We start from the raw sequence: 25,231 nt of genomic DNA on the forward strand, positions 1-25,231 counted from the left end.
GTCAGATCATGATTACTTTTAAAAATTCTCTTCACTGTTTTAGGGAATGGAAAAGCAGTTGTAGAGCTATAGGGTCTTATTTGGATATACAGTCATATAAGAATGAGATTTCAACCTCATAAAAGTCTGTGCCAGATTTGGATGCAAATCTTGGTGGTATGTGGTGTTTGAACCAGAGACCAAAGCAAAGACCAAGCAAAGCCTTGCCTTGTTCACTGAGTCTACATTTTTGATTGCCTACACCAGAGTGATCAACATACAACACCCTGATTTTTCTGCCAACTGTCTAATAAAAATCATCTGACAGCATCTTTTTTTGCTGAACTTCTCTCTGAACTATTGCCTACCAAGTAGATTTTGAAGCTGAGGATAACAGCTAAGGTTTCAAATCCTACACTTAATGGGTTTGGAAAAACAGTTTTAACATCCTAGCCTTAGGCCATAACCATGTCTTCATTTATTAATCTGCTGCAAGCTCACAGATGTTTGTGGTGGCAACAAAATTTGTGATACCAACTCCTTTGACTTCTGCAATGTTATGATGGTCAGTGTGTAGCTGCTGCTACAGTTTTATTCCCACTGCCATCCAAAACAGACAGGAGTGTTCACGAGATTTTCATACTCGTTTTAGGTAAATGCTTGTTTAAGAAAAGATATTTAACTGGTCATTCTTAGATCTTATTTTCTCCTGTATATATTAATATACATACAGTGTAATAGCTACCTTTCAAATACTAAGTACCCATGCATAATCTTATTAAAAATAAAAGTCTCATAGATGCAATCATTGAAGTATGGGTTTTTTTATTAAGTTCTGTGGACTCAGCTCAGCTAGTGAGTTGATCTGGGAAAAAGTGCTTCTGATACAGAGACATCAAATATTGAGGGAACAAAGGCATCCTTTGAAGAAGGAGGAAAGAAAAGCTGCCAGTTCAACAGTGGAAGATGAAGAATGGAAGGAAGCTCTGCTTTTAAGAGCACAGATGACTGGGATGATGATGAGAGGCTTACAAGTCCAAATACTGACATTTGCAAACACCAAGGTGATTATTCAGTAACACAGAGTGCAGCACTTGGCTAGCACTGTATATGTGTCTATATTCTCATCAGTCTTTTCTCTTCCCCTTTGCAGTCATCTCATTCATTACACTGATGTGAGTATAAAAAAAAAAAAAAAAAAAAAAAAAGTGCATCCATCTGTATGCTGGCAGTATGCCCACATTACCCTGGGAGTGTGGCACCCTGTGTCTTCCTCTCATGTGCCATGGTCAGAAGGTAGTGTGCTCTGCCATCCAGTCTTACAGAACTCTGTTCATTAAGCAGGAGATAACAACATCATACTTTGTTACCTCTGAGACAGTCCTTTTTCTGTGCATTAGTTCAATTAACAGGAGATAATGCTAGCAGGTATCTCCTGTCAAGCTTTGCTGCAATATGAATCAAACCAATAAAGTCTCCCTTCGTAAGAGGAAATTGTCGGCAGTAACCTTTGCATCTCCTTTTCACAGATCTAAGGTAGTCAAGCCCAACAACTATTTTCTTTTTCTCAGTTACTGATAAATCTTTTGTTTTCAACTCTGCCCTCTTAACCAGAAAGCCAGTTTTTCACATTCTTTTCTTGCCCTTGCTTAGGATAATTTGATGTTATGTCTCACCAGTGAGGTGGCAATACTTTTCCGTGAGCAAAGAAGAAAAGGAAGATGTTGCTCTGACAGCTCAGTTGTGTTCATAAGTTTATTTTTCAACAATAATGAAACGAGGTTTTAAAATTTTGATTAAAATTTTTTGCTAAGTATTTTTAAAGTATTTTAAAGATTTTCAAGATTCATTTTTACAGCACCAGGAAGATGTAACAGAGGAGTGCAGTTTGTGCCTGGTGTGTTCCAGCAACTGGTTTTTAGTGGTTGCAACACTTGGCACCAGGCCTTCAGCTTTACTCACCCAAGGTGTGGTGATGATGTGTGTTTTTGGCAGCAGACCCAGAAAATTAAGGTGGCTTAGAATGAGCTGAGGAAAGGGAGTCCATTTTAAGAAATCTGGGCCTGTTGAGCAAGCCACTGAAAAATCTTAGGCTGCCAAAATTGTCTAGCTTAGCAGCTCAATATTTTGATTTGAAGGAAAGTCAGACAAGTGCTGGTGTTTGAGTTGGGACCTGGCTCCAAGAAGCTGATACTGATGAGGCTAACACTTTCCCTGGGCTCGCCAAGCTCGGTGGTCTTACCTTGGTGGCTTGTAAATTTTATCCACAATGGGCTCATTTGTTTTTTTGTCTGGGGAAGGAAAGGCTTCTTCTTCTGTCCTATTAAAACCTGTTCATGCTGTTTGCATTGCAGCAATACTTCAGAGTCTGCCTGTGATGTGATGGTGAAAGGCAGTGTAAAAGGACAGGGGAAGAGACGTTTGTTCCAGTGGTTTGCCAGCTACTAATAAAAAATAACAAAGGAGAGATGTTCAGTATCACCAGTGCTATTTTTTTAAGGAAGGAGCTGAGTCTCAGTGACATATCGGCTGGATTTTTCAAAGTGATTCAGCATTGGCATAATTGTTCTATTTAAGATCCAGGTAGGTCAACAGCAATTTCTTTTTTTGAAAACACCTGTTTGCGACCTGTCACACAAGCTCTGCTAAATGTAATGGCACGATCCTGTAAGTAATTAGCTGTGAATCTTTACAGCCTCTGTTAGGACTCAGACATGTCTCAGGCTGACTGTAGATGAAGTTGCCCCTTTAATTAGCTGGTGACATGAGGTGACTTCATGATATTCTGAGAATTGGTTCAGATTCAAATTGGCGCTAGATTTCCCTGTAAAGGTCCTGGGCTATGTGTCTTGCCATGTTTATGCCAAAGGAATTACTGGCTAATTAGCTGACACAGGCTGGTGCTGGTATTCCTCACGTCTGTGGTCTAATGGGGTTAGGAGAGAGAAAAAGCTACTTGAACAGTGTCTGAAGTGTCGAATGAACCTGAAAAGGTCAGGCGACCTCCGACTGTTCCTGCAAAGGTAAAGAGAGATGCTGCTGCATGCTCAGATCTACAGAGCACAGGGAGAAGCAGAGATAAAGGTTGCGAGCTACTGCTTTTTGAGACAAGGATTGGGTTTGAAACTCAGTTGCAACAAAACTGAAGGCAGGATTGCATATATTGGAAACAGCCGGGCCAATACTTTACTGATGAATTTTGGATGGCAAAACTGCCCAATTGCTTCTGGTGAGTAAGTAGGAGAAGCGAGATTTTATCTCTCCAAAACACATCAAAGGCGTTTGGAATTGTTTTAATCAAGTTTCTCAATAGTCTTTTGAAGGCAGAAGTCCTCTTTCATATATGTCATAATTGGAATAGTGCCTTAAGCAAAAATATAATCCCCTCTGCCCTGATCAGCTAGTGTGATCTCCCTCTCCAGTGACTGATTTTGTACCTTTCATTCTCAGGGATTTAAATTCAGATTCAGATTGAAGGTCTCTCCTACTTAAAAACTGATGATACAAAAATTTTCAGACTTTTTTTCTCTAACCTGTGCCCCCTGTTGCCTTCTCCAACAATGTTTTCTCAGGAAGTTCATTTTTGGATCTTGTGTGATTTTTTTTTTTTTTGACCTTATGTGATACAAAACATCAAGGATATTGTAGAGCGTTAAAGGACAAATATATTGAAGATGTTGTATGTATAAACATGAAAAGTAATGTGAAAGATATATATATATATATATATTTTTTTTTTTTTTAATGCCAGACAGTTGCTTTAAATTAGTGGCAGGCCAAAAAGTATCTAGCCAAAGCTGAATTTTTCAGAGACAGAAATCTGATACCATGGGGAAGGAAGTGACACTTTTCATCCATGGTAATTATTCTTGTGTGCAGAGATTACTGAGCTTAGGTCCATTGTGTAACTGGAATTTGACTTGGACTGCTTGCTTTCTTGTTTGATTGGCAGGGTGAGGTCTACGTAGGTTTTGTAGCTTACAGAATTGGTTTTTAATAAAAAAAGAAATGAAAAAGGAAACAAACTGAAAGGCTAGAGCTGGGTAAAGTCCCCAACTATAGATCTGACACTATATTTGTTTATTTGTTAATTTGCTTTATTTGGTAATTCTGACTATTTTTTTTCTAACGTGACATCATTTTGTAACACCTCTAGCATGTTTTTGGTTATTTACACTTCTTGTTACCTTCAAGGTGTTTAAATGATGACCAACTCCCGTTGTTATCCCAAAGGTGGTACAAGGATACTTTTCTCTTGCAATAGCATGAAACCCCCCATTAGTCATACATTTCTGTAGTCCTGGATTATCAGAAGGTGATGAAGTGGTATATAAGGTAATTGTAAGATATTGGATGCAGCTGTTATTGCTACCTGCAACCTACTGCACTTAGATATACAATTACCTGAATATCATGTTGGGAAAACTACTGCTTGCAACAAGGTAGTTTAGATTAAGTGTAAATGCGTCAGATCAGCAAGATATTTATATTTGCTCCACTTTGCCTTAATTAAGACAAAGGTACAAAATCATGTGCATGTAAATGAGCACTACAAAGTAGGTGGAGAGCAGAGGAAAATTGTACTTTCCTTTTTACTTTCCTTGTTACTGCTCAGAGCTTTAAAGAGACTGCTGTAACACAGTCTCTCTAGTCTTTAGAAAGCAAAGTAAGAGTGTAAATAGCATGTATATGAAGATCACTACCTGTTTCAAATTATTTACTCTGGAAATGTGATTGCTAAAAAGAGCCAATATATGGCTCTTTAGACTTTTGGTAACTTCATCCGTGAATTTAGTTACTGCATGCTTGATGGTTGTCTTTGAAATTCTCCTTGAACTGTGGAAGAACTAAGGATAAGTGCAAAAAACCCAACATCATACTTAACCTTTGAAGTAATAGTCTTTTTGAAATCATAATTCTAGGGATACATTTCTACCTTTAAAATGCCAGTAGGACAAACTACAAAATCACTATTTATTTTGAACCAGGTTGTGTAGTCCTTATGGGCACCAGTGAATAAGCCATCAATAGTTAAAATTTTCTCAGTGATGACAAGGACTTACTGTTATGGGCGTTATGAGCATTCAGCACTTAGTTCTATCATGAACTTACTGCATGAATGAAAAACTGTTGAGATCGTAATTCTTGACTTGCACAAAGCTTTTAAAGATACTATATTCCAAAGCTGCCTTGTGTGGCTTGGACAAGCAGCAGTTAAGAGAAGACAATGTCACCTACAAAACTTGGTGGTGGTCATGAGCAGGAGAGGAAGAATTATTTCTGAACGTGTTTTGGGTATGGCAATGAAGACATTATTTTGAGAAAGGGAAGACATAATCTAAACATCAGGAAACCATTCAGCGGGCAAGATGCACTGACTCTGGAATAATGTTCTAAATTGTGAAGTGGTATCTCATTTATGGATCTGAAAAGTGACATGGGTAAAAGTATGTAATGTCAGGGAGTCTTGTATTGGCTGTGAAACAGCTGGGATGGTAAAAATGTATATAGGTATATATATCTGCTGGGACAACTCAGGAAAGTTGAGCTGGATAACCTACCCTCTTTCCTTTGATAGAGGATGTTTTACAGACATTTTTAATGAAAGCAGATTCCCACTTTAAATTTTAATATTGGAATTTCTCCAGGGAAGTATTCTTCTTTCAAAAGCTGGAAAGGCTGGTTTTACGAGAGTGCGAGTAAGTGATTCTCAGCTGTGACCACTCCACCTAAATTTGTTCTTAAGTATCTAACACAGATATAAAGTATTAAAGACAGAAGTTAAGGGAGATATTTTGTCTTTAGGGTAGAGATGCTCATGTCCATTGGAAATATCTTTTGGTTGTTCTTTCAAGGAGCTTTTCAGATGCTTCAGGTTCATATTTATAAGCCATTTGCCTTTGATTCCATATATATTGAGAAGGCTGTGCAAAGTGTGACTATGGAGTGAGCAGCAGGCTATTAAATGCTTTAGATGGAAACCTCCAGGTAGTACCACTGCACATTTTGGATAACACCTTCTGAACAGTCATCACATGTATCACAGAGACATCAACGTAGAAAGAAGCAACTTGCATGTAAAGAGGATTTGACTCTAGCGACGTTCCTTGGACAACACCTCCTCTCCTCCTCTGTGAAGAATTGTTTTGATACTGATCTCCATGGCACAGGGGTGTGCATTTAGGTAGCAATCACTGCAGTTTGCAAAGTTACTTTCTTTACCTGCATGAAGTGAATTATTCATCAATATGAATAAGATCAATTTAAAAATAATCACTTGGGTCTCGTGATGCAGGAGTGAGTATGAGCCGCCTCCTGTCATCAAGCAGAGAGGCCGGAAAAAGTGTGGCAGAGCTGGAGTCTTGCCTTGCAAGCTCCAAAATCTACCAGCCTGCAGATACATGTTAATTTAGGGCTAGTGTAATACAGTGCTCTTACAGCCAGTGAGTCACTGCTCACCAGAGTGAAGAGGAATCAGGGAGGGTTTGCTGTGGGGTGCCTGCTGGACCCGCTGTGAGAGCGAGCACACACAAGATCCCTTTGAAGTAAGCTCTGAGGATGGGTAGACTGCTGCGCTCCCTGGGCCCACGCAGGAGAGCACAACCCTCTTTCCTGCCTCACCCTTCCACCCCCAAGTTTCACCTACTGCTTATACTTCCTCCTTTCCCTCTCATTGCATTTAAAATCAAACTGCAAGATTTCTGGACATGGATTCACTTTTTTTCTAGATATACGCTACATATCCAGGCAAAGAATACTGAGCATATGGCAACGTCACTGAGTGTAGCACAGATGCCCAAAGTAGCTTCAGGGGAGCATGGGACCTGCAATCGCTTAGTTGTGGCACTGCAATGGGGTCGCTTACCTTGCTGAACTGTGTGCAGCTATGGGAAGACTGCTACAGGTACTTGAGTTCATGGGTTGGAAAGAAGCTGTTGAGATCTCTCTCCACTACCTTGCAGTATGATGGTGGCAGTGTAGAGATACTCTGAGAGCTGTGATTTAATTAGTTGCAAGCACTTTGCTTGGGGGTTAGGGTTGTTGCATAAGTGCAAAACTTGTTGCAAAAAATGCAGAAAAGGGGCTTCAGTGTCCCGTTCCCCCCAACATCACAGTAGATAGAAAAGAAATCACTCTTCGTCTACTGACTCAGTTGAGGTGCCCTAATAGGCTGCAGGAAGCAGGGAGGGGACTGCCTAATGACTGGAAATAATAGAGGGGTGGGGCGGGAGAGCCTCATCATAAAATCCCTATTCCTCCACCCCTAATCTGCATGAGGAGATCCTGCCAGCTGTACGACTCTGTGTCTATTAACGTTGGACTTATATGCATCTGGGGCTGCAATGGGATCAAATTTAAGTTCAAATGAGGTAAGCAGAAGAAGCAATAGCAAGCATAAAGTGGGTAAAATTATCTGATATTTCAGTTAAGTTGAGCACAGTGGAGAAGCTGCTGTTTGACATGTACGGGCAATCCATGGAAAGCGAGTTTGCTGTTCCTCAGATCTCGTGGTTGCAAGGACGGTTTTCTTAATTTAGCCTTTTACAGAACCTCGTGGCATGTCTGCATTTTCAAGCTATGTTTTAGGGCTAACAACGTTACTTATTGTGCTTCCTTAAAAAAAGGCTTCATGTCTAGGAAATAAGCTGGTACAGAGTTGTGATGGGTTTGGTGGTCAGTAAAGCACCTAATAGGTGTCATTAATCAGCATAGCTCTAAGTATGGCTTTGAATGTGAGATGTTTTTATATGCCAGCCTAAAATAAGAGTTTAACATGTAGCTTAGTTTTCTTAACTTTGCCTTGTGTTGTTTTTCCTAGACTTTTACGGGCACCTCAGCACCAGCGGTGAGAACGGTAGGTAGTAATTAGCTGGCCCTTCATTAAATGCTGTCCAGTGCTGAATGTAGATCACCAGAAAAAATGTTAGGAATTCAATGGCTCAGGGGAAAACTGTACTGCAATATTTACTGAAACCTGAAAAGCTGAGCTGTGACTTCAACTCTGTGGATGAACGATTGCCTTGGTTTTCAGTAAACTCTGAATAGTCTGGCTTCTGTTGGTGTCTGGTCTGATGCTTATGATGCTGTGAGTAGGTGTTGCACTGTATCTGGGCTGGTTTGTACTACACCTATATTAATTTTTTAATTCCTTCCTTTTTTTGTGTTTGATTTCCTTGGATGAAACACCCACTTGTCTTATATGTTATTCCTTCATAAGAAGACTGTTTAAACGGGTCTTTCAGTTGTTCTTAGTGCTCTAGTATTCCTTGTAGGCTTTCTTTGTGCTGTAATAATCTGCCATAGAGCTTGCAATTCTTTGTGTAACAGTGTTTAAAAATACAGTGTAAGAACAGGTGAAACTGTAGAATAAATATGTTGTGTTCAGCCTCCTGACAAGCCCAATCTCGTCAGCCCAGTAGGAGTGGGAGCAGTGCCCAAACTTCTCTGATAGCAAAAAAAGCAACAAGGAGCTTTGTAAAGGCTGAACCGAGGATGAATTCTTTGCACAGGCAAATGAAAACTCCCTGGGCAATTAGCAGATGTTCATGTTAACAGGCATTAGCATAAAGGAAAATAATCAGATAAGCTGCTATGAGCCAGCGAATGGGAACAATGGCAGGGGCAACAGGAGGCGGCTGTCTTCAGACTCTTGCAATGGGTTTGGGGCTGCCAATATCAGTTGCAACTCTCTGGGGATCTTTAGTTGGAAAGATTGGCTCTTGCACCTGCTTCAGTGACCTGGGGGCTTCCCAGCCTGGTTTGTTTTGGGCTTTGGTTCCATGTGGGGGGTTGCAGTGATACAGAGATTCTCCCAAATGATGGTAAATTTGGTCTGCCTCATGAAAGTTTGCTGTTACTGGTAGTGTCTGTTGCCTGATTGTGCCCGAGCGCCACTTAATTTCTCTGTTCAAAGTGAAATGCTGTGGTAAAGCAGAGACTTTGCAGAATTTCTTCAAAAAGTAGCTTTTTTAAAATGATGTTTAGGCCTCTGTGTACAGTCTCGCAGCCCTAAGGAAGTATGCTGGGATCATAAAAATTGTTAATTTTAGTCCTGTAAACTTAGCCTGTGTTTACAGGATCAAGCTGGGTTTTTTTCATCCTCAGTGCTTTTTACATTGTTAGTAGGTCTCTAGGTAAGAGACATGTACAGTTCAGTGGCTTTAGATTGTGCCTCTTGTCTCTAGGGTATTTAAGGTGGCAGAACTGGCCTGAATATAGTACATAAAACTTAGAGTAGGACCCAGAGCCCCTTCTTTCTGCCCTGACTCTTTGAGGCTCACAGAGGCAAAAATCAGGAAGGACCTGAGCTGCTTATTTTTTTTTTTCCATGAAAGTTGGTATTCATGATGATAAATATATCAGCATATTATATCTGAGTTGTTTTTTGTTGCTCAATGGCTCAGTTAAGGAAATCAGCTTTCATTATCAGAATTAGTTTCAGGGCAACCCATGGGATGTGTGTGATTTAAACTTGAGTGGCCATTTAAATTAAATGGAATATGTAAAAAATTTGGTGAGAAAATGTTGGTAGTGCCCTTAAGCTGGCAGGCAAAAAAGTAATACTTTTTAGATTACTCAAATTGCTGTATCATATAAAAATAATATAGGTTAGCATGGTCTTGAGAAAAAGCCATGTTGAACTGTGGAAATGCGTGACTTGGTTTCTCTTCTAAGATTTGGATTTATTCAAACACGCAAGTCCAGCTGTGGAGCTGCAAAGAGGAAGAGAAGAAAAATCACATGAAAATGGCAGTCTGAAGTCACACAAGTTTTACATAGCTCTTGGAAAGAAACAGGCCTTGAGTCACCACTGCTCCATTTGTTTTTATCCTGGAACAACCCCAGTGACTTCTACTGACTTAATAAGACCCAACTATGGGATATTTTAAAATGGGTGAAATAAATACAAAACATGTAGTACAAGGAAAAGTGTTTCATATGCATTTGACCTTGCCTGAGGTGGTAGACATAGTAACATAATGAAATCCTGCCTGCCCTTGAGGCTCCAAAACTCTTTGAAGTTAAAAGGTGCCACATACCTGAGTCAGGTCAGAAGCAAGGCACTGATCTGTGTTTTAAAGTCCTGCCACTCTTTCTGAAAGGGCTGTTTTTCTTTGTTGGTCTTCATAGTTTTTAAAGTAGTGGTGAGATTTCTGTTCCTTTTTGAAAAGAAAACTAAGGGAAGGTGCTCTGCTCCAAATAGATCCGACACGCTGTTTTACTTCGATAACTGCCTTTTCTCTTGATGTAACTTGGGAATGTTGTATGTGTTTCACTCTAGTCTCCTCAAGAAAAAAATTCCATAAAAGACTTTTAAGGTTGGAATTTTGCTGAAATAGAGCAGTTTTAGAGCCCAGTTATGTAACTCTTAGTCACATGGGTGAACACTCGCATATATGAACACTCCTATTGACTTCCCTGGCCCTAGATACGTAAGGATTGCGCAAGTGTGCCACAGGACTTAATTGGACTTTTATCTGACGTAGGATAGTGTGACCAAGTCCTGCATTTGCAATCTCATATATTTAAGTAGTTTCAACAGTGATAATTAAAATGCCTGGCTTGTGTTTCCGGTTTATGAGGTAACAACCATGTCTCAGACAAATAAATACAGAAGCTGAAAGTCGAAGTGTGCGTAATAACTGACCCCAGAGGCTTCTGGCCTTGGAACTTACCCAGCCTGCGATATGGTCATCATCATGTTAAAGGGAAAGATGTGGAAGTCTTTGCCTATTACTAGCAGTTTATCCAGTTTAAGATATGCCCCCCAGTAGTTTTTCTGTGTGACTTTAAGTTGCTGACAACTAGACTTGATAAAGCATTCAGGCACTTAAAAGTTAGGAGCTATAAGGTCTGACTTCCAAGTCTCTAGTATGGGAACGGACTCTACAACCTAGAGTGAAGCAGTGCAGATTGATTCAATATGTTTGGAGAATTAGATACACCAGAATGGGAATTGTAACAGCTGAGCAGGGAACCGCATAAATACGTACATCCAGCTAACAGGGACAGCTGAGCACAGAAACACCCTTCTTAGATCCTATCTCTGTGTGCCACTTAGGGCTGCAGGGAGATAACCACTTACCACTGGAGATGCAGAAAATAGAGGTCTCGATGCTTGTTTTCAAAGAGCTGAGCAAAGGTTATTTCTCTAAAATGGTGTCAAGCCTAGTCGTTATAGCACTTCCCTGGGATGGGGAACTTCTGCTCAAGTCTGTTCTTCTGTATTCAAGGGATGCAAGCCCCATCCTTCCTGGGTAAAAAGATATGCTCCACCTCTTCTGCTGAAATAGCACTGCTGAGTATGAAAACATTTAGGATTTATTGGGTGAGAAAGCAGGGTCCAAGCGTAAACATAACAAACATGTCAGTAGATTTGGTAGGGATAGACAAGCCTTGGCTGTTGGTCCCTGTGCCTAGGAGTGCTTCTTTTTACCCAATTCTATTTAATGTATATAGAAAAGTAGTTCCGGCAGTTCAACTATATAGTCTGGGCATGGCGTGTTTTGGTTGCTTTTGACTGGAGACTGTAATCTTCCCCCGCTCCCCACCCCCATCCCCCTGCCAATAACTAGTTTTTTTTCTTTCAAGGTGTGTCTGTCCAAGTTCTCCTTTGTGGCCAAGTTTGGGATAATGCAGCAGGTAGAGGTGTGGTATACTCTTTGAGACAGCTGAAATGTCCCACAGCTGACAGTTCAAGTGCTTGCAAACTGCATCATAAAACTGTGCCCTCTGCTAGAGTCTGGACAGGTTAAGATAATGTAGAACAAATGTGCCCATGTCAGTGACTGCTTTGACCCTCCTGCTGCTGTCTCCCTGACCTTCAACTCCGCATCTTCAGGCCCCTTGCCGACCGAAGGGGAGGTGCAAGAGGAGATGGTGGGGATTACCCAGGCATATCTTGGAGGCTGTTCTTCATCTCTGCTGCATTTTCAGAGGTGCTGAGGTTTTCGTTGGTGAGGACAAAGACCTGCTTTCTTACATTGTGTTAGTGTCCAATGTCGTGTCATGGTCCCAGTTGCTCAATGGTTTGTCAAAGCATTGTGAAACACTTCAGGAAAAGCCTTGTGCTACAGCTGGAAAGACAAATCGTCTGGCAAAATGTATAGCTTATATGAAGGAAACAGTAGAAAGGTATGTTTTATTAGTTAACATCAGTACATTGTCTTTACTTTAGCTGCTTATGATTAATACAGGCACTTCAGATACAAAGTAATAAAACCCACGTGTTTGTGTTAGGACACTGTATTAACTTTACTAGGGCACAGTATGAACGCAGGAGTGAGAGGGTTTATGGGTAGAGTTAGTATCTATTCTTACCAACTGGTATAGATAGAAAGATTAGGCAAGTTTTTGGGCACAAACCACCTGTTTCTGTTCTAAAACAGAATCAGTAGACACAAAGCTAAATACCAATTTTAAGCAAGTGTTGAGAGAAATTGTATCTGTACATACATTGGTTTTGAAAGGAAGGATGGTGATTATGAAACAGAGGAGATGTTAGTGTGGGAGAAGAGAGAAAGATGTTAAGTAGTTATCTCCAAGGTGAAATAGGGAAAGAGTTAATTTGTAGCCTGAGGAATATGAAGGCATATTAGTATGAGCCATGGAAGTTATAAGGTATTATAGCATTAATATCTCTGAGGCCAAGGTGTCTGATACCTAGTGGAGTTGTGAGTTAATTCCCAAGATCATCTCTGGAAAGAGTTTTGTAGCTTTCTGCTGGGGATCAGGGCTGAAGATCAGAGATGGATCAGAGTCTTCATGAGAAGTGTCTTGTCACTGTCAGCTGCATTTCTGGCCTTTTAGGCTGTGCGTGGGAGCTTGTGCTGGTGCAGGCGCTTTTGCTGGTGCATGGTGGTCGCTTAGCTCTACTCGTGAAGCTACTGTGACAGTGTTTGGCGAACCAGAGACAGTCTGTTCTATTGCAGGCAGTCTTGTGTAAGAGGTGAGGACAACCACGCGTGTGCTGTGGGGGGGTTTATTGTGATAATAATGGAGTGCTGTTAGAAAGAAGTGATCTTTATCGAATCAAACTCTCAACACCTTTTCTCAACTCATATGTAGTTTTGAAACCTGTTGCTTCTATTTCAGACCTGAAGAGGGTTCTGTGCCAAAACTTTTGTATAGTTTTTCCAACTGCTGCAGTTGGTTTTTGTAAATGATATTGGCTCAACCTTAAAAACCTCGTTTTATCTATGTCCTTAGAACCTTAGGGTTACAGTAGTCTGTGACTATAGACTATAATATTAATGTCATTGTCATATTTTTTCTATTTTCTATTTTTGAATTGTCGTGCAGAGACCGGTATCTCCTTTCAACTTGCTCACCGTAAAAATACTAAGAGTGAGGAATGCCCGGAAGGCAGACTTGCGTGAGTACTTCTATCGTTGGATGTTTCTTATAATTCTTTAAAGTAAAGAAAATATTTGGTCAATGTTACTGTTCTTGAATTGTGTAGAAGTAAAAAGATATGTTGCTGCAAGTTTGCAAGAATTATTTTTATTGTGATACTGAAATGTTGCTTTCTGCTCTTAAGTGTAAAGAGACTAACTCAAGCAAGGTGATGCATTTGATCTCTTTCTTTTGTACCTCTGTGTATAATATGCATTTCCTACCCTTGTGACATCAGACTTAGCTGCAGAAGGCTGCTCTTTAAATGATGAAAATTCTTGTACTTTTAAGTAAGAAACCTGAGTGTTCCCTACAGAATTTCTGGACAGAAGAAAGGAGAGGACTGGTGATGCAAATGTAAAATCAGCAGTAGTAGGAAAACCTATGAAAATAACAGAAGTACAAGCAAAAACATTCTGTTCTACAGAATTTATAAATATGCAAGAAGAGATGATAATATCTAGTGTGTCCGGGAATTTATTTAGCCTAGAGAACAGAGCAATTTAAAAGTCAGAAAAAATTAAACAGGGCACTACTGTGAGAGTTTTAAAGGAGTTTTAAGTGAGGGATAGGGAGGGGAAGCAGGAAAAGGATACCTAGAATAGAGACTATAAGAGAAAAATGTCATAGCCAGGTCACAGAACAAGACTTAATAGTGAGAAGAGCCCAAGACAGAAGAAATCTCTGCAGTAGGGAAGTCTACAGAGTCTGGTGGTACCCAACCGTGGAAGCCCTGTAAGGATTCACCTCTGTCTCTGCAGACTCATGGGCATTGGCTTGTTGAACCAGGCAGTGTGGCAGCAAATTTAAAAAGAAAATCCTCAGTGGGAGAATGAGAATTGCAATAGGTGGAATGAATAGTTTGTTCACTGTCCAGATGTGGCACTGACTCACCCAGGGGAGGGACTGGTTTAATTTGGAATTTTCCAATTCATGGAGGATCTTCTTCACAGCTTCTGTTCCACAGATGTGGGTCCTCAGTAACCTACCCTCCTGGGTGCACTGAGGCTTGTTCAGGTGCCTTTCAAAATGCAATTATGCCACTGAGTTACTGTCATGGGAAAATTTAAATGGTGAAATATCTTTTTAAAGAAGTTAGAAAGGCATGAAAGAAAAAGGCAAAATAAAGACAAAGAGAATAAGAAAATCCAAATCTAAAGACCACAAGAATAAAATAGAAAGATGTAAAACAAAGAGGAAAAGTCCACAATATGTTCCCCAAAATCTTGCTGAACATGGCTTAAAATTAATTTTCATTTGGTACACTCAGATTTTCGTGCAGCACGTCAGAGTTTCTAGGGAAATCAGCTGTAAATTTTAGTTAACCTACTATATATTTTGAGATTTTAACTAGTGTGATGGGTCAGGAGCAGAAGGAAAACTTACCTGAGGTTGGATTTGGTGGTTTCTGGCAGGAGAGATGTGGTTGGAACACGTGGAAGTTGTGCTTAACAACAACAGTATTTTTGAATGAATGATTACTATCAGGGAACAAATCTTTGCTGCGCTTACTTGTGGTATGCTGGGTTACTTCTGCATCTTCCGCAATGTAATACTACTGTGCTTACGTATCTTTTTCCTTTTATTTCTTAGCTTTAAAAAATCTTCTATGATTTACTGCTTATGTCTTAATATTTTTTTACTCTAGAAATGACAGCTGATCAAACTGCTCTGTTTTATGAAATTTACTTTGTCATTTTGAAAAAGGGACTTGGTTCATTAGACAAAGTGAGAGCACCTTGTAAGATCTAAAGTTCTGGGTTTCCTATTTTTATGTACAGAAGCACACACATTGTGGGCTTATAGTTGTATGCAAGAATTTTTATTTAACAAAACCCAGGTGTTCAAATACCTAAGTGGTGATTTGCACCAACCAAATGTTTGATCTGACCAGGCAGTCACTGCAATTGCGTCTGCAAACCTGCTTGCACAATTGCGTGTGCATTTTTGTACTCCAGCAGGTCACCTGCTTATGCTTCAATTCATTGTGGCTGTCCTCAGGAGCAACTTGCTCACAGTCACTCCTTACCACAGTGAATCGTACAGTCTTCATGAAGCCTCTTGGCATGTCTGCTGCATTGTATTGCTTTATTACCTTGTATTCTGGACTCAAGAACAGATGAATATCATATCTTTACTCCCTTGAGATGGCCCAAGTTCAGAACCTGGGCATCCCAAGGATTTGTTTAAAGTACATCTGGTAGAGAGATTTGAAAACTTTTCAGCAAGAGTATTTTCTCAGTAGAAAATTTGTTTTCTGAAGAAACTCAAATTATGGTGGAAAACCTGTTCATTTTTTTTGTCTGCAGTGGGAAGGATATTTCAGGCAGGCAGTCTTTACTTTTTCTGAGGCATTAAAAAGGCAAACATTTCAGTTAATTTTCCTTGAAACCTCAGTATTTTCAACTATGGGAAAATATCCCTTTTCTACCTGTTTGTAATGGTAACAGTATGCTGCTTGTTACAATTCTGAGTTAACATTTATTTCCTTCACTTTAGTTTTCCTGTTTTTCTGAGAAAACATTGGTGTTCCCCATGTCAATGCTTGTTTTGGTGTTTTTTTTCATATTTTCTCATTAGTGAAGTGTTTGTGTTTAATTTAGTGAAGTGAATCTTTCTTCTTGATCTTTGATTCTCATGTTCCCATTTACTTCACCAGTGAAAAATAAATATGCTTTAAAAGTATTTCTCCCTCCTGTTGTTCCAGAGCAAGATAATTTTAATAGATTTGGTATAGGCCTGGAAATCTAGGCTGAGTTTTTGACCCTGACACTGACTGTATTATGGGATCTTGGGAAGTCATTCAAGTTTTTTCAATGTACTTACTTGCTTAATCCTTACATTGCCACTGTGAAGTAATTCACCAGTGTGTCTCTAGCTCTTTGAAAATGGAAGCTGTAGCATTAATCACCATTAACCGTTTACATTTTCATCTGCCTACACTTGTGCCTCTGCTGAACATCTGATCGGTCATGCTCTTCTGATCAGGTTTGGCTAAGGCCGCTTTTTGGATATGCTTTCCTTCCCACAGTCATTATCAAGGTTTTGCTGATTGTGATAGCATGGTTAACTACATAATAAAAGCACAGCTTGGGAAAAATACGGCTGGTAGAAAAATCTAAATCTGTAGTTGTTACTGAAAGATAAAGAGGAAATACATGAAGAAAATTGTACCTAAGATGGTATAACAACACTGTTATAGGTTTTGAGCATGATGCAGGGATTGACTATGAGTTGAATTATTTGACCTCTTCTGACTCACAAGGTTGCTGTAAGAACCAGATGACTGCTTGAGCATTGCTAATGTGAAATAGGGAGAATATGTGTTGCATTATAGGTACTGTATCAAGCTTCTGCAAGTCTCACTCCCTGGCCTTTCTCCCTCCAAACATGGAGGGTCAGAATATGGAAGGAGCTGATGTCTTTGGTGGCACTCATGGCTTCCTTCCCAAGACATGAGTGACAGCAAGATTTTTCCAGTCTTCAGATAGAATAGTAAGAAGGAAGAGAATCAACAGTAATTTAACTGTGGTACTGAAACTAATTTTGTTTTCCAGAAGGATTGCTGAGAACGATGCAACTTCTAAAAATTTTGTCAAATATATGAATGAATATGAAATTAGCACATTCTGATTTGTGATAAGGAAATTAAACTTTTCATCTTTGATGGGAGAACACTTTTTGGCAAAAAAAATCTGTTGTTCTTCATTTAAGCCAGCACTTTGATAAAGGCTTTCAATTAGTTAAGGTACTAAATCCATGGAGGAGATGCTAGAAAACAAGTGTCTCTGCAGCCCACATTGAAGGTTGTGAGGTGTGTTGCCTGAGCAACCGAGGAGCCATCCTAGAGCTGGTGTGAGTGCGCATGGCAGAGGGCATATACTGGTAGATATTCTCATGTTTTGGCAACATTACCCTGCCCCAGTCATTTGGATAGTCATGAATATAAAGCTCAATGTAGCATGGATAGGTGTGCATGTACTGCATGTGGAGTGCAGTGCTATTTCAAATATAAAGTAAAGTTTTAAAAGAAAAGTAAGTCTGACTAGAAGTAAAAAAGTGGGAATGAGCATGGCAAATGTGTGAGGAGGTTTCTGTTTTCCCGTGAGTGTTTCATTGTGTTATTTACTCCTCACCCTGTATATTTTAGGAAGAAAGCCCCTACTGTGTTACCTTTGTCTTATTAGGGTTAAATGTGCACAGTGCAGTAATTCTTTCTCTAGATACATTATCACTCTGCTCATCTTGTTATACAGTCACCCTTTCAGACTGTTACGTGACACTGTGGCTTCCTACTGCCTCAACCGAGAAGGTACGGACCAGGACCATCAGGAACAGCAAAAACCCTGTCTGGAATGAAGCTTTCTGCTATAAGATCGACCGCCGAGTCAAGGTAGTGAAAATAAATAGTTTTCACCATTTCATGTCTGCAGATAGGCAGTAGATTATGCAGAACTACAATAAACCAATAAGTATATAGCTAGTTTCCAAACACTGGAAGTGCTAAAGATTCCTCAGAAGAAACTCTGTTGCTTACATCCTCCTTGGTATTGTTCTGTTCCAGCTATTTGTTACTTAAATATCTACTATATACTGAAGCAGTGAGAAGCAATTAAATGCCCTGCAGAATATGGCCCTATTATCCTATTCCTGATCTTGATACATGCAAGTGAAACCCAAGATAAAGATGACAGAAATAACAGTAAGATCAGTTAGTTCTAAGTACGGTGGACAGGAAATCCTTTAAACATTCTTTATGTACCTGTGCCTGTTTTATACACTTAGAGCCAAAAGCCATAAAATAAATGTAGAAACATTTAACATATTTATCACAAGTTCGTGAATGTTCTGCATGACCTGCTTGTCTTGTTTCATTTCCCCAGGCAGACAAGCCTGCTTCTTTGTGTACGTATGTTGTGGTTTAACCCCAGCTGGTAACTAAGCACCACGCAGCTGCTCACTCACTCCCCACCACCCAGTGGGGTGGGGGAGAGAATCAGGAAAAAAAAAAAAAAAAAAAAAGTAAAACTTGTGGGTTGAGATAAGAACAGTTTAATAGAACAGAAAGGAAGAAACTAATAATGATAATAATAACACTAATAAAATAATAATAATAATTATTAATAATAATAATAATTTTAAAAAGGTTTGGAATATACAAGTGATGCACAATGCAATTGCTCACCACCCGCCGACCGATGCCCAGTTAGTTCCCAAGCAGTGATCCCCCCAGGCCAACTCCCCCCAGTTTATAGGGTGAGAGGAAATGGTGTCAAGTTGTGCCAGGGGAGGTTTAGATTGGGTATTAGAAAAAAATTCTATACTGAAAGGTTTGTCAGGCATTGGAACAGGCTGCCCAGGGAAGTGGTGGAGTCACCATCCCTGGAGGTGTTCAAAAAACCGCGTAGACGTGGCGCTTCAGGACATGGTTTAGTGGGCATGTGGTGTTGGGTTGACATTTGGACTTGATGATCTTAGAGGTCTTTTCCAAACTTAATGATTCTATATATATTCTATATACTGGGAATAATGTCACACGGTCTGGAATACCCCTTTGGCCAGTTTGGGTCAGCTGCCCTGGCTGTGTCCCCTCCCAACGTCTTGTGCCCCTCCAGCCTTCTTGCTGGCTGGGCATGAGAAGCTGAAAAATCCCTGACCATAGTCTAAACACTACTTAGCAACAACTGAAAACATCAGTGTGTTATCAACATTCTTCTCATACTGAACCCAAAACATAACGCTATACCAGCTACTAGAAAGAAAACTAACTCCATCCCAGCCGAAACCAGAACAATCAGTAATGTGAAGTCTAATACTCCCAAATCTCTTGCCCTTCTCTGTTTCTCTTTCTCCTTCTTCTCCTAAAACTGGAGGGGGGATGGAGGAAAATCTAGTCTTGAGATTTTCCCACCTTATGGAGCTCTTAGTTATAGAAATAACTCCATGATATTCTTAACGTCTTTTTGTAGAATGTGCTGGAGCTAAAGGTCTGTGATGAAGACACGATCACCAGGGATGACGAACTCTGCACAGTTCTCTTTGACATAGATAAACTCACTGTAGGACGTACTGTTCGAGTAAAGTTTCAGCTGAATCCACAGGTGAGCAACAGAATTGGGGAGAACAAAAGCAAATTCTTTCCTTCCATCTAACTATATCCTTTTACAGTGTTTCATTATAGGAAAAATCTACTTAAACTTTATTTTGCTGTTATTATAAGAAAGACTTAAAATCCCTGTATGAGTGCTCCATGCTAGTTTTTGTTAAGAACAAATCTCTGTGCTAAAAATCTATGATGGAACTAGGTAGAACTAACTACCCGGTGCCTTAATTCTGAATTTTTCTGGCATGTTTGTTAGCTTTTGGTAAAAGATCTGAATTTTCAGCCACTTTAAACTGTGATATTATTAAAGCAGCTGATTCTTTTTGTGTTGGGAATTAAAATCTGAAAAATGGCTGTTTTAGCAGAATAGCAGCAGTTCCTACATCTGCATGCTTATATTGCATTTAGATTTCAAAAAACTAGTTTTAGCAACTGCTTTTTCAGTATCTTAAAATTCAGTACCTTCAGTTGGCACCACAGGGCAGAGGGGTGTTCAAATTATTCTTATGTTCTGGGAATTTTCCTAAGTGCTATTCTAAATATATATTCTACAAATTATATGTAACTTGTATGATGAAAGCTATGAAGAAAAATAAGTAATATACCTTTCTTTCTTTTTTCCCCTCTCTTCAGTCACGTGAGGAGCTGGAGGTGGAGTTCACATTGCAGAACACGTGAGTAGAGTCCTAAATTCTAAATAAACTGTTGTATTCAATATAAAAATAGTCTGGAAAGCTGGTTCATATGTGACAGTGCTTCTTAAACTTATAGTCTCTGAAAGCAGTATCTAGATGTTTTCATTCAAGTCTAGTAAATTGGAATTTCAGAATACATATTTTTAGATTTTAAATATCAAAAAATGTAATTTTTGCCCTGTTTGACTGCTGCCTCTGGGGCACCAACTTCCTTCTGTTCTCTTTTTGTCATTGAATCAATACACAAGGAAGTATGAGAACAATTACGATATTCAGGAAGTTTTGACCCTTAGAAGAAGGAGTGCCAAGCCTAAATGTCTTGTGTCCCCCCTTTGTGGGGAATCTGGCTTTTCAAATCCACAGCATTATAAAATGCTCTCTTGTAAGTTGGTCTGTTCAACTCATCTGGCTACACATGAGGAGCTGTGGTGGGCTTGAGTATCAGCTCCAGAGGGGAGAGGAACTAAATATTCTCCATAAAGTAAGGAGCAAAGATCACTGTGGGAGGCTGAGGACTAAGGAACCAGGAAAACTGGAGGAGCAACACTAGCTTCACTTGGTAGGCTTGAAAGCTGTTGGTGGAATTTGACTGTTTAGGGGACATGTTTTCTTCAGGCAATTCATGCCATGGAGAAATCTGGGAGTCTGTTGCTCTAACTGGAGAGGGAGTGTGATGCAGGATCATGGGTATTCTAGTCTGTCTCTCTCTGCTTTATGACTCTAAGGAAGTTACTTGAAAGGATTTCTGTTACCAATTTGATCCATGTTATTGGACTGAAAGTGTTGTTAAAACAAGCTTAGAGAAGGGATGGTATCGCTGGGACCTTCTCAAGGCATTCAGGTCACTTCAGGAGGCCTAGCAGGATAATAGTTGGTGGAGGCTTTCAATAACATGTTTATTCCTGGCAGAAGGGGAAATTGGGACTTGCTGGAGAAAGGGCAGTAGCTCAGTGTTATGAGTGGAGAAGGAAAGATCTCTCAGTGTTCACAAGCAAAAAAAGTCATCAGAGATAAAGTAGTCCCAGAATCTCCTATGACAACTCATGGAGACTCACCAGGGTGGATTGTTTGTTGTTTACTGTGCACCAAAACTGGCAGAAGGCCCAGCAACAACAAGACAAATGGTGCTTATCACAACTTAGGAGTGTCACGACATCAGTAATGGCAATGGGGAAGGGAGCTCCAGTAGACGTCCCAAATGTTCTGTCTAGGGTCTTTCTTCCTTTGCAAGTTAGAGGATGGCTTATGGAGTTGGCAAATAGAGTCATACTCTTGATAATCCTATCTTTTGATGAAGGAGGTCCAGATAGGTTGTCTGACTTGGATGTTGTGCACGAGTGGGTTTGCATATGGGGACAGAGGCTGGAATTTGTCTCGGAGCATGTGCACACCAGCTCTGTGTCAAACTCTTCTTTTGTACCAATTGCCTTTTCCTGGAGACATATTCAATAGATAAAGTCAGAAATTCAGCAGTTTCTGCAGGTGCTGTCTGAGTAGGAATTCTAGTGGTTGGAAGATGATGGTTGGGACTGTACAAATAAAAAGGACACTTGGCAGTCCCAAGGAAGAGGTTTTAAAAAGAATCACAGTCATGGCTCAGTTGCTACAGCAAGAACATGTCTGATCCACTTTTTTTCATTCATAGTGTGGTAGCTGGGTGACCAATGTAATAGTTGTAGCTTGAAGAACTCCACATGCAAAGGGAGGAAATTGCTGCATCATAAGTCAGGGAGAGTCCCTGTGAGGTCCCAACAGGACTGAGAAAAGGGAAGATGCTTCTCTGGGAAAATGGGCTTCTTGTCGGAAGGTGGATAAACATTTCCTCTACTATCCCTCATTTGCATTTCTTGCATATGCGTGGTGGTCACTGTTCTGCCCATCAGTTGAGTCTGGAATAAAGGTGTAAGCACATCTGAATTGATTAAATATCGTGACCTTGGTAGGATATTGAGAGGGGTTTTTTTCCCCTCAACGTAGAAAAGTAGTGATGTCAGGAGTAATTAATGAAAGGGTTTGTGCACTAAAATTGGAGTCAATAGATCACATTACCTGTGATAAACTAAAGAGCCATGAAAAGGTCTGAAAGACTGAACTGAAGTAGCTAAGAGGGTCACCAGAAAGCTATGGACCAAACTGACCTCTCTTGTGTGGAACAAGCTCAGCAGGTTTTGGCAAGGGTTTTTGGCATTGCTGGATGGGAGAAGTGTTGACAGAGATTAGAGATAATTTTCAGAGGGGAAGAGCCAACCATAGTGCTAAGAAGTACAGCTAAGCATGCGGGACAGTTTCTACAAATCTGGTATTGTGATGGGAACAATGAGAACATACTTTTTTGAGGTAAATATGACAGTTTATCTCTGAAATTAATAATTATTCCCACCAGCACATTTTGTCTGACACTATTTATCTGAAGCACTTTTTCATTCCTTCCCCATCTTCATTCCAGATTTTACCAATTGCAAAATTTACTGTATTAGCTTGTTCTTTCTTTCCAGCATTTCAGATGAAAAATATCACACATGAAGGGTAACCCCAGGCCAAGAAAATTGCCTGGGTTGCACCTACAATAGTGGCTTTGTCACTCCTATTTTTGTTTGCCTATTGATCTCACTGCAAAAATTGTGTTTTGTGTTACTTTTACCAAAGAACATTGTAAAAATTCTCTCATGCACTGGTGGGCTGGATGAAATTGGTTCCTGCATTCATTCCTGTTATCTTTTATTTAAAATGGAAGAAAAACCTTCATTTTGGTAGCTTGGTTTCCACAACTGCAAGATTAATACCCTCTCTAGTTTTGCCTCACTCTTACGCCACTCCTGCAGTACCTGCAAATGCTCACCTCTCTGCTGCCACTACCCGTGGCAGACACTGAGAGCCAGACGTTTGATCCTAACGACACAGAGAGGAAGGCATGCTCCTTCCTCCAAGTGCCTTTTCACCAGCAACCGAGCCAAGGGATTGCAAACGTCCGCCCAATATTTTATGGGCCCATAACACGAGCCCAGCTGGCATGAGAGCTGCTGCCCTTGAGCAGCAGCGACAGACAAGGTAAGGTCATTGTAAACAGGTTGCTGATTTGTGCACTTTAGTGCTTTTTGTGTTATTTTATGGTGATTATCAGTGGTGATGTGTGCTTTCTCCCCTGTGTTTCCACGGGTAGGGTCCAGCATGAGCATGAGCCTGTACGAGTTGCTACAGGGACGGGGTCCCGCTGGACTAGGTGGCTTCGCTCGCTCAACATCTCCCTCCCCTCCGACTTCTACTGAAGCCCACACCCGATACTGAGGGGCCACAAGGAGACTTCTGATGAACTAAAAGGTACTTTGTGTTTCCAAGGAGAGGTCTGAGGGCCCCAGGGTATTTGCTGGGTCTGCTGATCTTTTTTGGCCTCTTCCTGTCTTTCAGATGTCCCAGGTTGAGGAGGTGCATCTCAAACAACTCTTAGAAGAATGAAGGACCACTCTTACACAACCTTTCATCTCAGCTCCCCCTCTCTTTTCTTTTTTTTTTCAAATGTGAAAGACAATGTTTAAAACAAAGCCCACTTAACACAAATAAATGTAAATAGGTGTACAAAAAGTTGTATAAAAGTTAAATATTAATTACTGAAATATGGCAAAAGCATGATTTTTAGAAAATAAAAGCCTTTTTTTTCTTTCTGTAGTTCTGCTGTGTTATTTTGAGAAATTTCCCCCATATGTGTGGGGACCAGCAGATCTTGCTAGCCATTTGGTTTGGGCACTGCTGAGGAAACTCTCAGAGTAGGCTGAGTCTCCATCCATTGGGGGTCAAGTCTACTGTTTGTATTTGTGTTCATGGCAGGAAGTCACAGGGCACCAGGGAGCACTGAAAGCAAAAGTTTTAAGTTGAGAAAGATGACAACCAAAGAATCTTTGAGGTGAATACAGGTTTTTTTCGTTGAAATAGTACCATTGCCCATGCTTCTCTTGGGTCATCAGAAAGATCAGAAAAGTAGCCTGCACTATGTGGAAGCTACTAAAAGAAGGGAAAGCTGGATCTGACATGAAAGATTTAAAATTTTGTAGATAGGTATCAAAAAATCCAGATTCTCTGGTGAAAAGGAGCACAGTAGTCTGCCACCTTCTCCTTTTTATATCATGCCTGACTTACAATGATATGGGCAATGCTGTATGGGAAGTTACAGTCACACAGATTCTCATATTACAGTTCGCATTTAGAGCAGTTTGATGCGTACCCGGTGTTGGGAAGTGATCCCCAGGCTCACGGAGTCCACTGCAGTCTTAGGTACCCCTTCAATAGACATTTAGTGGAGCAGGATGCCCAGGGTCTCTGTTCCTGGCTTCCCCTGCCACAGGCCATAATATGCTCCCAATTCTCATAGTAAAACTGAGCTCTGCATTAAAAAAGGCCACAAATCACAAACTGTGATGAAGGACAGGAGTGTTAGTATGTGTAAAGAGGGCTGTCTAATAGCAGGCTGGTTGTTAGGGAAATTACCAGCTGGTCCTGAGAAGTAGACGTTATTCAGTGCTCCAAAGATAGGCAAAATATTCAAAGTTCCCTGCCAACCTGAACAGTAAGAGCTCTTCTGCACCCAGCTCAGCTGTGTTTCTAGCCACAGCTGATCTCCAAAGCTTCAGAGAAAGGTGAGTGTCTTTGCTTTTCCTAAAACAAGTGTAAGGATCACCAGGTTAAAAAAAAATTAAAAAATTAAAAACATCTGTTGTGCTGTGACTGGCAGAAGCCTTGAAATTTGGGATATAAAAGTTGGAAGTGCAGTGTGGAGAGTAACCAACAAGTGACAGCAGCTGGGCTTCCTTACAGCAGTGACCACAGAGGTGACACCCCAAGAGGGACATCTCAGTTGTCAGTGCTTGATGCCTGTGTTGTCCTGATTCTTCCCAGGAGCCTTCCAAGCCGTCCTGTCCAACAGTGCAGGTTCTTCTACCCTGCTTGAAGGTCATGCCTTGGACCTCCTAACTATCAGCCTAACTTAATACTTTGCTGATACCAATACCTCAAATAATACTACACTCTACTGGATATTTACTTCCATAGAGAGACATCTTTTCCTGTC

General features: G+C 40.4%; 1 protein-coding gene across 1 annotated transcript in view; it reads left to right on the top strand.

Moving 5' to 3' along the window:
- Positions 1 to 7,322: 7,322 nt before the first annotated feature.
- The window catches only part of LOC104839652 (cytosolic phospholipase A2 epsilon-like), a 34,020-nt gene continuing 16,111 nt past the window's right edge, over positions 7,323 to 25,231 (top strand). Inside the window, exons 1-5 of the mRNA XM_010580052.1 lie at positions 7,323 to 7,349; positions 13,282 to 13,354; positions 17,631 to 17,767; positions 19,344 to 19,475; positions 20,111 to 20,151. Of these exons, the coding sequence (XP_010578354.1) occupies positions 7,323 to 7,349; positions 13,282 to 13,354; positions 17,631 to 17,767; positions 19,344 to 19,475; positions 20,111 to 20,151 (410 nt within the window). The remainder of the gene's footprint in view (positions 7,350 to 13,281; positions 13,355 to 17,630; positions 17,768 to 19,343; positions 19,476 to 20,110; positions 20,152 to 25,231) is intronic.

The sequence above is a fragment of the Haliaeetus leucocephalus genome, unplaced genomic scaffold (assembly GCF_000737465.1).
Source record: "Haliaeetus leucocephalus isolate CR32 unplaced genomic scaffold, Haliaeetus_leucocephalus-4.0 Scaffold696, whole genome shotgun sequence".
Taxonomy (NCBI): Eukaryota; Metazoa; Chordata; class Aves; order Accipitriformes; family Accipitridae; genus Haliaeetus; species Haliaeetus leucocephalus.